The sequence below is a fragment of the Tursiops truncatus genome, chromosome 8 (assembly GCF_011762595.2).
Source record: "Tursiops truncatus isolate mTurTru1 chromosome 8, mTurTru1.mat.Y, whole genome shotgun sequence".
NCBI lineage: Eukaryota > Metazoa > Chordata > Mammalia > Artiodactyla > Delphinidae > Tursiops > Tursiops truncatus.
Window position 1 is genome coordinate 92,401,574 of NC_047041.1, and position 15,333 is coordinate 92,416,906.

Genomic DNA, 15,333 nt, shown 5'->3' on the forward strand with positions numbered 1-15,333 from the left:
ATAGTATGTGGTGATATGCCAAATTAAAGGCATACAAGGAGTATGAGAGTGTTTTTAAGAGTAAGAATTCTTGGTGCTATGGCCAGAGAAGACCTCAGAGAATAGAAATCAACTGGAGGAGACTGAAGATCTAATCTGGTCATGCCCCTGATTACTAAGACTGAGAAATGAGCTAATTGCAAAGAAGAGCTATTTTTATTTGATTGAGTTATGCCTCTTTCACTGACCAAGCATGTCACGTGCTGATGAAAGGCAAGGAGAGATGTGTGTTAGAAAAACAGCCAGGATATTCTGTTTCAAATAATTAGATATCTAGATCTGTAATTTATAAACAATTGTATATATGATTTCATTCTGTTTACTTGCATCTTCCTTTTTAGATCTAAAGGGGCAATTCTGAACATCTCCTCTGCCAGTGGCATGTACCCAGTTCCACTGTTGACCTTGTACTCTGCAACTAAGGTGAACAATTTTTTAGTAAATTGTGTCAGAAGAAGAATAACGAATACTTTTCAGTCTGAGAAATGGGCATGGAACTTTCTTGAAGTTCTAGCCTTAGCAGTTTTCAAATGGACGGAGAAGAAAAGGAAAATAGCCAACACTAGTTTCAGAGGAGGCAGAGCTGGAGATACACTGACTGGTATCAACTTTACAAATGAGGCACCAAGATCTCAGATCTGCAGATGCTCTTTTTCTCCCAGTAGTTTACTGGTTTTAAAATTGGTATTTGTACTTCCCAACAGGGAGCTGGTCTGGGCCAGTTAGCTCAGCTGATCAGAACATAACATAAATGAGTCTAAGAATGGGGATTTGATTCATGAATGACTCAGCATACAGCTTAAGTGCCATGTCCGCAGAGCTTAGAAGGATCGCAGCTAGTCAGCACATAGATACACAGTATGCACAAGATAGATGGGGGAGTGTGAGTTTTTGCCACATTCTTCAAAGTTCACAGATATTTATTGCCACTCCTGGAGTGAGACAAGAATTTTCCAGACCTCTCTGTAAGATGCCATAATTTTATACCACATCACCATTCCCCTCTTCACGTTACTACTAGGACAGTAATTTAGAACGCATTTTGTACTGCCTGCAGGTCAATAGCATCATTTTCAAATATGTTGTTGAAGCATAGGATACATCTCTGAAATAAAAATGACCATTGGGATGCTGAAATTAAACAAGCTTTTAGGGGAAAATGAACAAAATAAAATGCACAGTAAGAACTTGCAATATGACAGGAAAGGAAAAGAGCAAAACGCCTGCCCTCTTTTTCACTTTGTCCCCTGGAAAAACTTAAAGTGACTACGCACTGTATTTTGAAAAAGCCTGGCTCTGCCCACCCCCCAGCCCTGCAATCTGCTTGCTTTCTATATATCTGAAACATGCAGTAGGCATGTTTAAAATGAACACCATGTTTCTTGAAGTGACTGGTGAACTTCAACTTCTTCTTGCCTGTTCTGCTCCACGGACACAAGACTGTCACAAACTAGGACCTTAGTAGAGTCATCATTGATACTTTGCATTTCAAGCCTGAGGTTGAGTCCACCTTTGTAAAAAAATGGCACATTATATTTTACAAATAGATTTAAAGTCGTTCTATTGGAAGAAGATGGGCTGTCACGTTCACCTCTACACTTCTTGGATCTTGCCATCCCAAAGGACCAAGAGGACGCTTGCTCTTTTCTTCTCTTTACTGACAACAAAATCCCCATAGACCAGACTTGAACAGAATTCATACTGTGTTTCTGTTTGAATGGCAAGTGGGGAGGAGGAATGCATCCTTTGTTATATAATAAGACGTTCCTTCTCGGAAAGTCATTTTCTGAAAAAGGAAAAGATAAGAGCCTTTTCCAGTTAAATCAGAATTTGATCTGGATATTATATTTGGTAAGAGAACACTTAATTTACTGGCAGATAAAGAAAACTTGAGGTTTTTAAGGTTTTTTTTTTTAAGGTCTCTTCTGCATTTGAAATGAAAAGAATGATTAGAAACTATAGTGTTAAATGGTTAGTTGATTATTTTTGTTTCCATGGCTACAGATCAGGCAGATTGATGTAATATGTGTGTTTGTGTTCTCACTCCCACCCCCTCCCAGGCTTTTGTAGATTTCTTCTCTAGATGCCTCCATGAAGAATATAAGAGCAAGGGCATCTTTGTGCAGGTGAGTGGAGTTTGTTTCAGTTAAGTATCCCTGTTTTTGTGTGGTTTCCACAGCAACTGTTGCTGTCTTGGCAACGAAAGAAAATCACATTCCTAAGTAAGTGAATGTGACGTTAGCACACCATTAAAGACATGGTTTCTTTTCCTTTATGCACTTAAGTCTAGATTTTAAACAATTTACTAGAATTTTTAAGTGGTAATACCTAAAGTAGAACTATGCAGCATAAACGGTTGGTGCATAATAATTGTAAGTTCTTATGATCTTATTTTGAGAGAATTAGACTGTCAATATCTCTCAGCTGCCAGGTATGCAAGGAGTGCCATGACTATTCCAAAGCCTCTGTCTAATAATCACAAGAGAGGAGAGAGCTGAATAAAACTGAGTTTTACTAGCACGAGGATGACTGCATACAACAGGATGATATAGGTGTGGTAGTGATCTTTTACTTTTTTTTAATTGTGGTAAAATATACATCACCGAAAACACCATTTAAATCACTTTTAAGTATGCAGTTCAGTGGCATTAAGTACATTGACATTGTTGTGCACCCATTACTACCTTACATCTCCAGGACTTTTTTCATCCTCCAAAACTGAAACTCTATTCATTAAACAATAACTTTCCATTTCCCCTCCCCCCAGCCCCTGACAACCACATTCTACTTTCTGTCTCTGAATTTGACCACACTAGGTACTTCGTGTGAGTGGAATCCTACAGTATTTGTCTTTTTGTGACTCGCTTATTTCACTTAACATAATGTCTTCAAGCTTCATGCATGTTATAGGATGTGTCCGAATTTCCTTCATAATCCCGTTGCGTGTATATACCACATTGTGTTTATGCATTCATCTGTCGATGGACATTTGGGAGGCTTCCACCACTTGGCTGCTGTGAATAATGCTGCTATGAACTTGGGTGTACACCTATCTTTTTGAGACCCTGCTTTCAGTGCTTTTGGATATGTACCCAGAAATGGAATTGCTGGATCATATGATAATTCTTTTTGTTTGTTTTGAAGAATCGCCTTACTGTTTTCCATAGTAGCTGCCCTATTTTACGTTCCTACCAGCAATGCGTAAGGGTTCCAATTTCTTCACATCCTCAGCGATACTCGTTATTTTCTTTTTGTTTGTTTGTGTTTTATAGTAGCCATCGTTATGAGTGTGAAGTGGTATCACATTGTGGTTTTGATTTGGATTTGCATTTCCTCAGTGATTAGTGAGGTTGAGCATCTTTTCAAGTGTTTACTGGCCATTTGGCTATCTTCTTTGGAGAAATGTCTATTGAAGTTCTTTGCCCATTTTTTCATTGGGTTGCTTGCTTTTTATTTTTGAATTGTAGGAGTTCTTGATATAGTCTAGATATTAACCCTTTATTAGGTATATGATTTGCAAATATTTTCTCCCTCTTCGTGGGTTACCTTTTCACTCTATGGATAGTGTCCTTTGATGCTCAAAAGTTTTAAATTTTGATGTAGTCCAATTTATCTATTTTTTGTTTTTGTTGCCTGTGCTTTTGGTGTCATATCCCAGAAATCATTGCCAAATCAAATGCCATCAGGCTTTTCCCCTGTTTTAAAAAAAAATTTTATTGAAGTATAGTTGATTGTCCCCCCATGTTTTCTTTCAAGAGTTTTATAGTTTTAGCTCTTACATTTAGGCCTTTGATCCATTTGACTTAATTTTTATAGAGACCTTTGATTTTATTATGTAGCTAACAGATACAATGCTGTGAAACTACAGTACAAAATACAAGAGGAAGCAAATGTAGAGGTTTTTATGGGTGTCAGTCTCAAATCAGTTGTTGCTCAACACAAAGAAATAATGGTTCACAGTATTTCCATGATCAGGCACATTTTTTAACAATGTCTTGGGAGAGGTTGCAATTCTTACCCCTTTCCTGCTCCTGTCCACGACCTGCCCCCACCTCATCACACATCCAGTGTTCATTATGGCTTTTAATTCTGTGAGCCTAGTATTTTCCTTTTTGCACCCCGAAGCCTCAAACGATCAATCATAATAATAATAGGTAATATTTGAGGGGATACTTTTCAGGAACAATGCTGAGCACTTCATATGTATCCATGTATTTCATTGCATCTCATAATGATCTTATAAGATGGTGTTGATCATCATCATCTTTAAGTTTATGGAAGTTGGGGTTCAGAGAGGGTAAGCCACTTGCTCATGTTGAACTGGACTCAAGTCCAGGTCTGTTTGGCACCAAAGCCTTTGTTCTTAACCACTGGGCTACTTGCTCCAGGCCTTCAGGACAGCACTGAAGACTTATTGGATCTATCTGCTTAGGCAGCCACGAACCAGAAGGTGCTGGGCTGCTTAGTTCCACTTCCTCCCTTATATCTTTAGGGTAAATGTTTCCTCGTCTTCCAGGGTCCGTTTAGAGCCTGCTTCCCCTCAGTCCTTACCTGAGGTCTCCCCCAAGGGATCCTTCAATGTCATAGCCCTTTGGTGTCACTCCGATTTGCAGCTCCACATAAATATAGGGTACCCTGGGGGGGACAGGGTTTTCAAGAATCTTGAATTTTATACGGAGCTACCATACGCTCCCTTTTCCCACTTCCTTGACACCAGTCACTTTAATGCTAATAGTTTGAACCTGCTACGTAGCATGTGTTATATTTTGGTAACAGGAAATCGGTAAAGCACTCGGGAGGTCAGGCATCGTGTGCCACACAATGTGCCATTTTCTCATTCTGATGAATCTATTATATTCACGCTATTAACTTAACAATTTTTAAACACTACTGAGAGCAAGCAGGAATCTTAAAGGTCCATTGTGGGTGACCCAGAGTCAGTGTGACCAGAAGCTGCAAGTGTTTCAGTGACAAAGGGAGTCTTAGGCCTTGTGAGTATAGATGATCAATTTCTCAAATTCCGTGAACAGATAAGACTGTTTCGTCTCTCACTTTCAGGTCTGGTTTCCCTCAAAGATCTTTTCTGCATATGGTCTGCCTATTGATCTGCTGTGACTAACAGCTACTACAAAAGCACATTAGCATTTGTTTTCTGAAATATTTTACTTTGACAAATTTTTATTTTTTCCTAATAATGAATTACAAATGATGTAATTTCATTGATCATTCTCTTCCTTCATAGGAATTCATTCATGGTTTAAACTTAGAATGAATTTGGTGAAAAAACAAAAACTGAAATGTTTGTGAGGAAAAATACAGTTGTTATTTCTGTGTGAACACATCAAACTCTGAAGTAGAAGAGAATCTCATATTAATTCTGACCAAAGGGATTAAAGAAAAAAAAATCTGATCTAAATGAAGCTCAGTTAAAAAATTATTGGTTTTTCTCTGGTGGTATGTTGTGTCTGCACGTTTTTTTGGACTAGGAGTATTTATCAGCTAGTTTTCCCTTCCACTCCATCCCACATACTGTTTCCTGGGTGATCTTATTAAAAACAAGTCAGATGACGTTGCTTTCCTTCAGTGTCCTCCAGTGGCCACCCGTCATGTTGAGGATTGAATTCAGACCCCACGAGGCCATTGCCTCTTGCCATTCCATCACGCCACCCTGCGTTCCGGCCAGAGCGGACACTGTAGTGTCCAGTGCGTGCTCTGCCCTCTGCGGTGCCCCTGATTGGCTCCTCTGCTGGCACGCCTTTGCCCCCACTCCTCTGCAAGTCTCCTCTCCACATCTCCTCCCTGCCCCATTCGCACCGGAGCCTGCAGCCCCTGCCCGTCTTTCAGGGCTTCAGCCTCATTTCACCTGCCCTGGGAAACCTTATCTTGGCCGCTGGGCCCTTGTGGTTACACCTTCCCTTCTGCTCTCTTACTCCTTATTATATACCTCTGCCTGATACTCTCTGGCCCAGGACTCCCCCCACTCCAGTGTATTCTTGAGAACAGGCTTTTTATCGTGTTTGTCTCTGTGTTGCTAATGGCACGTGTAATGTGGGGCATACCAGAGACCTGCCATTTGCTGGCATCACAGAGGACCCTGGCTATGCATGGCCATGCTTGGTGGTACACAGTCCTCTGTTTTTAAGGCTTTTGAGCTTCTTCTGTGGCTCCCATATGCCTCTGGTCTTGAATTTTCAAACTCTATATCTAGAGGGTTTCCAAGCTAATGCTATGATGCCAAAATTCAGTTTCTTCTAATCTTTGGAAGGCAGGTGCTCTTTTTAGGTCTGCCTCCATGTGAAGATGCAACAGATTGCTCTTTTGGGAGAGGAAGAGGGTATGGTTTTCAAATCCCAGCTCGTTTTATATTAATTCCTTGTTAATATTTTTTTCTATGCTTTTTTTCTCTCCCCATCTTTCCCTCAACTTCTTTCCTGTAATTTTTTAAGAGCATTTAAAATTTTCTTCATGAATTCAGATTTGCTAATATATAAGCATTTCCTGGAAACACAAATAAATAGTAGTAACAACATGTGATATAAACGTCCTAGAGGTGAATTTTGACTCTGTTGATGTTTGAATAGAGGATAAGAAGTACATTCTTGTAAATCTTATGGAAAGTGTGCTCTGTTGGTGAGAATGATCTGTTCTCATTCTTACCCTATAACTAAAACCCAATCAAAATTATGCCTCTTTCAAAGGGCCAAATCCAAAGTGCTCTGACTGGCTAGTTGGTGGGCCCCATTACCAGGCTCTGTCTCTTAATACTAAGCAAGTAAGAAATAGCTGAAACTAAGATGACATCCTAAAACTATACTCCTTGAACTCTTATTCTGTAAAACTTTCACAGGCCACCTTGTTTCTTTTAAACTTTTTATTTGGAAATAATTTCAAATCTATAGAAATCTTGTAAAAATAAGAATAGTACAAAGTACACCCCAGTACTCTTTACACAGATTCACTTATTGTTAACATTTTACTCCATTTGTTTTATCATTGGGAAGTGAGTTGCATATATCATGTTTCTTTACCTCCAAATCCTTTGGCGTGTATTTCCAAAGAATAAGGATATCCTTATAAATAATCACAATATAGTTGCCAACTTTAGAATTAACATTGATGTAGTATTTTCATCTAACCTACCATCTGTATTCTAATTTCTGACCTCATAGTATTCTTTTTTTTTTTTTTGGCCACACTGCACGGGTTGTGGGATCTCAGTTCCCTGACCAGGGATTGAACCCGGCCCACAGCATTGAAAGCCCAGAATCCTAACCACTAGCCCACCAGGGAACTCTCCCTCATAGTATTCTTTATAGCATTTTTTACCCTCCTGTAAAGAATTCTGTCTAGGACCAGGTATTATATAGTTCTCCTGTCTCTTTAGTTTCCTTTAATCTGGGATACATCCATAGCCTTTCTTTGTCTTTTATGACATTAACATTTTTGAAGAGGACAGTACTCCTCTGCTCTCTTTAATCACACATTTCTCACTTGGGGTTTCTCTGATGCTTCCTCATGGTTAGATTCAGTTATGCTTCCCTGGCCAAAATGACATATGTGACATCGTGTCCTTCTCAGGGCATCACATCCAGAGACACATGATATCCATCTGCCCCTTATTGCTGATGTTGATTTCGACCCCTCAGTCAAGGGGTTACCCAGTTTCTCTGCTGTAGCGTTACTGTTTTTTTCCCTTGCGCTAATAAGCAGTCTGTGGGGAGACACTTTGAAAACCATGCAGATGTCCTGCCCCCTCTCACAGTTTCCCCTAGATTTAGCATCCAGCAATGAATGACTCTTCACAAACCTGCCTTATGAAGAGCTTTTTGATGCTAAAGAATTCATGAAGCCCTGGGTATTTACCCATTTCAAAGTAAGAAGTCTTAGCTCCCTCAGTCCAGGCTGTGGTTTTATGCAGACCACATTGATTACTGGTGTGCTTAGAGGTGGTGAGGAAAGGATGCTGAGCCTAGTCAGCAGACCAGGGTTTTAGTTCTGGTGTCACCCCTCCGTGGTCTAACCCACAGAAAGCTGCTTCATTACCTTGAGACCCGGCCTCCCCCTCTAGCACATGGGGACACGTGATAATGCATATATAAATAAAACATGGGAAACTCTGAAACATGAGCATGAAGTAAGGAAAGAAACTTGCATTTATTGACTATCTACAATATGCCCCATGTCTTCACCTATTTTGTTATCTCATTTAAGATAGATGTTAACCTAGTCCCATTTTACAGACAGAAAGCCAAGAATCAATAGGAATCATGTAACTTGCCTAAGGTCAGTGAGTGCCTGCCACTGGCCAGCTCTTCAGCCAGGCAGGGAGGAAACAAGTAAGACATGGTTCTGACCTCAGGGCACCCACACAGAGAGCCAGATATTTAAACACATTACGTCGACAAGGGATAGTAAGTCCAAAACCAGAGGTGTATATTTTGTTCCACGTTTCTTCAGTCAAGAAATACTGAGCGGGGACTACTAGGGAGGTGGGGATGCAATAGCAAAAAGACAGACGAAGTCCCTGCTGTGGCAGAGTTTATATTTAGTGGGAAGGAGACAGACAATAGCAAGCGAACGAACACATGAATGTGATTATTTTACATAGTGATCCGCTCTATGAAGGACCTAAAGGAGGCTGCTGTGTTGGGTAATGTGGGGAGGTATGGGGAATTTAGCCATCTGGATTGACCGTGAGGGTTTGAATAACGCCATGATCTGTGCTCTTTCTGCCGTGCCCTCCTGCCTCTCCCCGGGATGTTACTCTGCACCATAGTTTTCTTCCTTGGAGCTGCGAAGCCAGGTCTCTGGAAGTGCTGTCAACAAGGAGATCATTTGCTAACTGAAACCATCGCATGAGGTTTAGTTTGCCTGACCTTTTACCAGAGGAAAGGTGAGGACACAGGTGGAGACCCCCCACCCCCAGACCCAGAGAAGGCGGGTGTAGGTTTCAGCCGGTCTGGCCTGAAAACGAAGGGGGCTTCTCACTCTTAGCACAAAGATTACAAAAGAATATTTACCATAATGGAGAAATTCTTTGGGCCCCATTCTCTTAAAGTCCTATCTTCCAGTGCTTTGTTGCTTTTTGGTGATGAGAGTTGGTGGTTTTGCTAATTCGGTTAAAAATGTAGTTTTTAGTCAGAATAAATTTAGAAAACAAATCAGACAAATTGAGATGAGGGAGCAAACAAAATTCCAGTTTATTTTGTTAATGAAAGAAGATATTTCTCGTTTGTATTTTGTTAAAACATTTTATCGCTTAGAGTAATCATACAGATCTACTGGGCTTCAAAGAGCTAGATAGCTAAACACAGAAAAATTCGCATCGGGACTGAAAACATAAGTCCTCATCCATCTTTCTTGTTAATTGCCAAGGACAATAAAAGAAGGTAATGGCCTGTGTCTTTAGTGCAAATGGAGTCTAAATACAGAGAACTATAAAGCAACAGAAAGATTCTCACAGGAAATATTCATACCTAGTCAACTGCACCAACTTTGAGAAATGGCTGAAGAATAGTAAAATTAGTCCTGTTGGGATCATTGGACCCAGACCGCTTCCAACTAGGTGAACCCTCATTTTTGTCAGTGATAATGGCTTTTTTCCTTGGCCTTTTACAGCAGTGTTATACCACAGGAGCTAAAAACCTAAGATGTCCTTTAGTCCTTCAAACCACATTAAATCTGTATCCAGAAAGGACTCAGATACCCAGCTGGTTACCACAGTCATTTTCTATAGAAAATGGTGTTCTTACCCCTCTTACAGGATATAAAAACTCAGCCAAGTTTTTTCTTTCTAAATCCATTCTGAAAATTATAAATATTAGAAAACTTAGAAGAGAATTCTAATACATACCAGAGTTTAAATCTCACACTCTTTAACTGACAATTTTTTTTTCAATCCTCATAGTAATAGAATAGGGAAGATGCTATATCCCCCAAGGAAGAAAATAAAGCTCAGTATTTTGCTCACGATCTCACGACTAGTAAGTGGTCAAGTGGAATTTGAATCCAAGTCTGTGATTTCAAAGCTGAAGTTTTCTCCCCACCCCCCGTATCCAGCTTATTCTTTCTCTTACACAGCAGATTCAGTCCATCAGGGAATCTCACTGACTGTAGTTGACCCTTTAAACACATCCACTGTCTGACCGCTTCTCATGACTGCCACCGTGATCTCTTGCCCTGGACCTTTTGCAGCATCTTCCTATGTGGCCTCCCTACTCCCACCTTGATAATAGCCCCACCCCCACCCCCCCCCCCCCAGTCTGTGATCTCTTTAAAGCATAATCCAGGTCATCTTACTCCTCTGCTGAAAACTCTCCTGTGGCTTTTCATCTCTTTCAGAGTAAAACCAAGAGTTCTTGTGACCCACCGTGTTCTGACTGCAGATGTTCCACATTAGCGTGTGCCCCCCTACACACACCCCGCTATTTCTCTGGCCTCCTTGCAGTACTCAAACCCTCTGAGCACACTCACACCTCAGGCCCTTTGCACTTGCTCTTCTTTCAGTCTAAGGCTCTTTATCCAGGTATCTTTTTGGCTTGCTCTCTCCCTTCATTGAGATCTTTGCTTATATGTGACCATATCACATACATGTCACCGTTATCCCAGAGGCCTTTCTTGATCACCTGCAGGAACAGCCTCCATCACCTCCACCCTTTACTCAGGTTTATTTTTCTTCTTCCTTTTTATCATCACCTGCCAATATTGTAGACGTTCTTTTAACCATTTGTTTGTAGGCTGTGTGCACCAGCCCCCCTTTCCCCCCACTAAAATGTAAGCTCAGTAAGATCAGGGACTTTGTCCTTGTCCATAACTGTATTCCGAGTGCCTAAAACAGTGTTCTAGTAGGCGCTCAGGAAAGACTTGTTAAATACATGCTGTTTTGTGAGCTAACACTGTTTTCCCTTTTGTCCTTTGAATGTTAACATACGAATTCCACATATGTGGAGGCAGGTCATTTGTAAGATTATCAGCCAGCCAGTGTTGATCAAGGATTTTTTTGTGTAGAGCACAACATTTTACCTCCTTCATTTTGGGCTTAGGTGCTAAGGTTTATACCTAATGTTACTGTGGGGCCTTTGCTCATTGCCATGTTATCAGGGATCTCTGTTCCATCAGAATGATTCCTTTTTCCTAACATTTTCTAGTAAGGCCAAGGGTTTCTACCAATGAGATAATCAAGGGCCCTTTTGTGGAAATGCTCATCTTGTGGTCTGCAAGTGAAATAATACAAACTCCAAAACTAGGCTCTATGCATACAGTTATTCAGATCCTGAAATGGAGGATGAATATACAGACTGAAGGAGAAAAGATTCCCTGAAGTGCTTCATAGGAGCCTCAGCCTCTGCCTTAAGAATATGTGCTGACTTCACTGGTGAACTTAGTGCTCAGAAAAGGCAGATTATACCCCGTCTTGAGAATTCCGTGTTGTGTAAATAGACTGGAGCCTGGCGTTCTCTGGACCCGTGTTTCCCAAAGCATGGGTGTGAGTTGTCCTGGTCATTTTTAAATTTGAGAAGCCATACTTAGTACACAGATGACAGCATGAAGGATGTGCTGCTACATGAAGTTAGAAGGTTCAGTGTTTGATTCTTGAATATCTGCCATGCAGCCCTGGGCATCCATCTTTCTCTTGTTCTGTGACATTAAGTTGTAATAACCTTCTTGTTCCTGAATCGAGGCCCCCTAAACTGTTCCCTAAAGACCAGATACCTCAGCAAGCTACTCAGTGGGTGAGAAAAAAAGATACCAAGTTTGTTTTCAGGGATCTTTTCAATAGGCTGAGCAAGGACAAAAAAGCTTTGTTTTATGGGCTGGTTAATTATTTTCAGTTTGGGATTCTAAGTGCAAAGACCAGGGCACTTGCCTGCATGGGCAGCTGTCAAGGTTCACGCTGTTTCCGAGCTGGCAATATTTATAGTGGCAAATTGTTGAGCATAAGAAACTTTTAAAAATTTGTTCTGCCCAAAATACTCCCTATGAAAGTATGGGTATCTTCTTAACCTGTTCACTGTAATGTTTCCCTGCGTAGACCAGAAAAGTGGATTCATTATCATTTATTGGGTTTTTGTTTAACTGTTTAATGATGTACCTAGATGACATTTTGACATATAAGATAAAGATATTTCTTTAAAAAAAAAGATATTTCTTTATTTTTACATAACTTGAAATTCTCCTTCTTTTAAAATTCTGAGTAACTAAGACCTGTAAACTAAGACTTTGTTTAGACAGATAACCTTGCTTAAGCTCTAGACTATCTAAAATTGTGGTTTAAACTCTCATGCTACATTGTCAACTTCCTCCTGTCATTAATTTTGTGGGCAGCAGCAGTAGAAAGGGACCCCAGTACTATATTCAGTGCTGTCCATAATGAAGTGTTCTGTTGCTAATTCATTCAGTAGATCGTCTTAGCACTCCTACTACATGCTAGGCAATGGCAGTGGCTAAGCATTGGCAATATAATGGTGAATAAGACTGTCATCACAGAGCTTATGCTCTAGAAATCGATACTGTCGGTGATTGGATCTCGTTTTCTGTACTTAAGTTTAGCCTTCCTTCTGCCACTGCTTCACACATTTCCACTGTTTGAACCGTGCTGGCTGAACTACTGCCGTTCCATGAGAACATCCTGGTCTGTCTCCTTTTCTTTGCCCCTGCTGTTCCCATTACAAAATGTTCTTCCCTTATGTGTTTACCTGGCAAATTCCTCCACATTATTAAGACTTAGCTCAAAAGTTATTTCATCTCTGAATCCTTTCCATCCTCTGCTAGGCCATGTTAACTGCTTTGATTTTAAACCACTGTAGAAATAAATACCCTTTCCAGAATAGAATGTACATGCGTCTGTTGTCCCCACCTCAAGAGCCAGGACCTTCTCGACTAGCTGGATGGTTTAGCTGAATGATGAGTTTGTTAACTTGTGGCACCATCAAGTGGTTCAGCCAAGCAGTGCGACTTCATTCTTCTGCAAATCAGAACAGTCTGATTTGTGCCACATAGAGAGGGAGGGGGGATTAGAATACCTAATTATGTAATTGGAAGGTATAATGAGTGGACCACCTTTATGTTGAGAAGCTCAATACTGTACAGTACTCTTGGCAGGCTTGTGATCAATATATGGGAAGGTTTTTGTTTTTGTTTTAATCTTTATTTTTTTTTGTAGCCAGGAAACCTGGGTCATAGAGGTGTGATGGGGTTTGCTTACGGCCCTTCACTGCTGGAGTCAGAGTATATGCAAACACTCTCTTTGCTTTGTTTGCTGCTCAGCTTGAACAAACTTTTCTTTCCCTACCCATTGGCAGAGCCTCATGAGCTCTGCATTTCATGTTGTACGTTAGTCTGGGATCTCTCTTTGGTTTGTGCTCTCATATACTGGATCCTTGCAGCAACGTGGGTTTAAAAATAAAGACCTGCTGGACCAAAAAAAAAAAAAAGAATTGCTTTTTAAGTGAGGAATAAGTGTACACAAATTCTCAAAACCAAAAGTCACCTAATCAAAGTTGGCCCAGGTATTGAAGTACTTTGGGGAAGTTACTTTACTTAGTGGCTTTGTGGCTGCAGGGACTAAGAAGGAGAAAGTTGGAGAGTAACAGTGGTTAGGCCCTTGGGTTCATGGTTCTAACAGGTGGGCTAAAGTTTCAGCTCACCTGTTAAGGAGGGTGACTCATACTTGGGAATGGGAAAAATACAAAATAAAACAAAAGAGATATGGGAACTCCCCAGCTCTTGGCAGGAAGAAAATCTATAGTTTGGAGTACATCTCAATTTTATTTCTGCCTTTAGTAATGAAGTTTTTGATTTTGACCACCATGTGTTGAAACAGATCCTCTTCCTTAATAGAAGTTTCATTGTAATTTATACCCCTTCCTTTCATACATGTCAGATAAACAGAATACATTCACTCCTTGGTGTACAACCATGCCCAAGTAATTTCAAACTACAGAAGGAACCGCTTGTGTCATGACTCAGGAGTCGTTGTAATAGGGTTTCCTTGCATTCTGTGTTGAAGCATATCCAAAATATAGCAAGCATAAGAAATAAGGAAACAGCTCCCCTAACTTAAAAGGTAATGTCCAGCTTTGCATCCCACACCACTTCTGTGAAGTGTCTGTTAGTTACCCAAGCTGTTTCCATACTGTTATCCCGTCTCCCCCCAACAAAGAAAAAAGAAAAGAGTGGTGGTCCTATCTTATCAATAGCAAAGTTTATAAAACTCAGAAGCAGAATGGTAAGAAACTAGGGAAGAAAAGTGGTAGCCCAAAGCTAACATGAAATGTTTATTTTAGAGGGACCAAAACTGATAGAACAAGCTTAATAACCATAAAGTATGGAGGAAATTATTATTGTCTCTTTAGGGGCATAAAATGTCAAAAATCTCCTATGTGGTGGTTCTGTAACTATATTGTTTAGTCAGAGTAGAAAGCACCCGGCCCCAAATCTCTGCTCTCTAGATTTGTTTAATGCCTTCTTTTTAAAGACTGAAAAAGGTATGTTTCTGCTTATCTTTAATACTTTCTCTAGTCTCAAACTCTGTTGTATTGACAGACTGTATTTTTTTGCGGTATGCAGGCCTCTCACTGTTGTGGCCTCTCCCATTGCGGAGCACAGGCTCCGGACGCACAGGCTCACGGGCCCAGCCGCTCCGCGGCATGTGGGATCTTCCCAGACCGGGACACGAACCCATGTCCCCTGCGTCAGCAGGCGGACTCTCAACCACTGCGCCACCAGGGAAGCCCAACAGATTGTTTTTATACAACTTGTTTTATGCTATCGTTTGTTCTATCAAGGTAGCTCTTAGATAGCTGCTTCTCTTTTGCTTCTCTCTCTCTAAAGATACAAACTTTAGAGTTTTTCAGAATGTTTCTGCCACTAAGAGCAATCAAACATCAGTGTGAATTGAGTTTGTGGCCTTCCTAATCAGTGGCATGTTTTTTTGGGGGGGGGTATGTTGCCATTCTAGAGTGTCCTGCCCTACTTTGTAGCTACGAAACTGGCTAAAATTCGAAAGCCAACTTTGGATAAGCCCTCTTCAGAGACGTTTGTGAAGTCTGCCATTAAAACTGTCGGCGTGCAATCCCGAACCAACGGATACCTGATCCATTCTCTTATGGTATGTAGATTTTTAAGTTCCAGATCAGTACTTTGGTTTGGGGTTTTCTTTCCCATCGAGTCACAAAATAGTATGTGGTATATTAGCATATATACATTGTCTAGACTTACTAGCAAGGCATCTGTTTTCAACGTACACCCAAGAACTCTAAAATCTACCTATAAATAAAACAACAATATAGTAAA

The 15,333-nt window shown here is 40.5% G+C and overlaps 1 protein-coding gene across 3 annotated transcripts in view; it reads left to right on the forward strand.

Annotated features, from left to right (window-relative positions):
* Positions 1-15,333, forward strand: part of HSD17B12 (hydroxysteroid 17-beta dehydrogenase 12) — a 167,881-nt gene that overhangs the window by 146,260 nt on the left and 6,288 nt on the right. For all 3 annotated transcript variants that reach the window (XM_019948010.3, XM_019948011.3, XM_019948013.3), the window contains 3 exons: positions 381-462; positions 2,100-2,165; positions 14,999-15,148. In XM_019948010.3, coding sequence (XP_019803569.1) covers positions 381-462; positions 2,100-2,165; positions 14,999-15,148 — 298 coding nt within the window. The remainder of the gene's footprint in view (positions 1-380; positions 463-2,099; positions 2,166-14,998; positions 15,149-15,333) is intronic.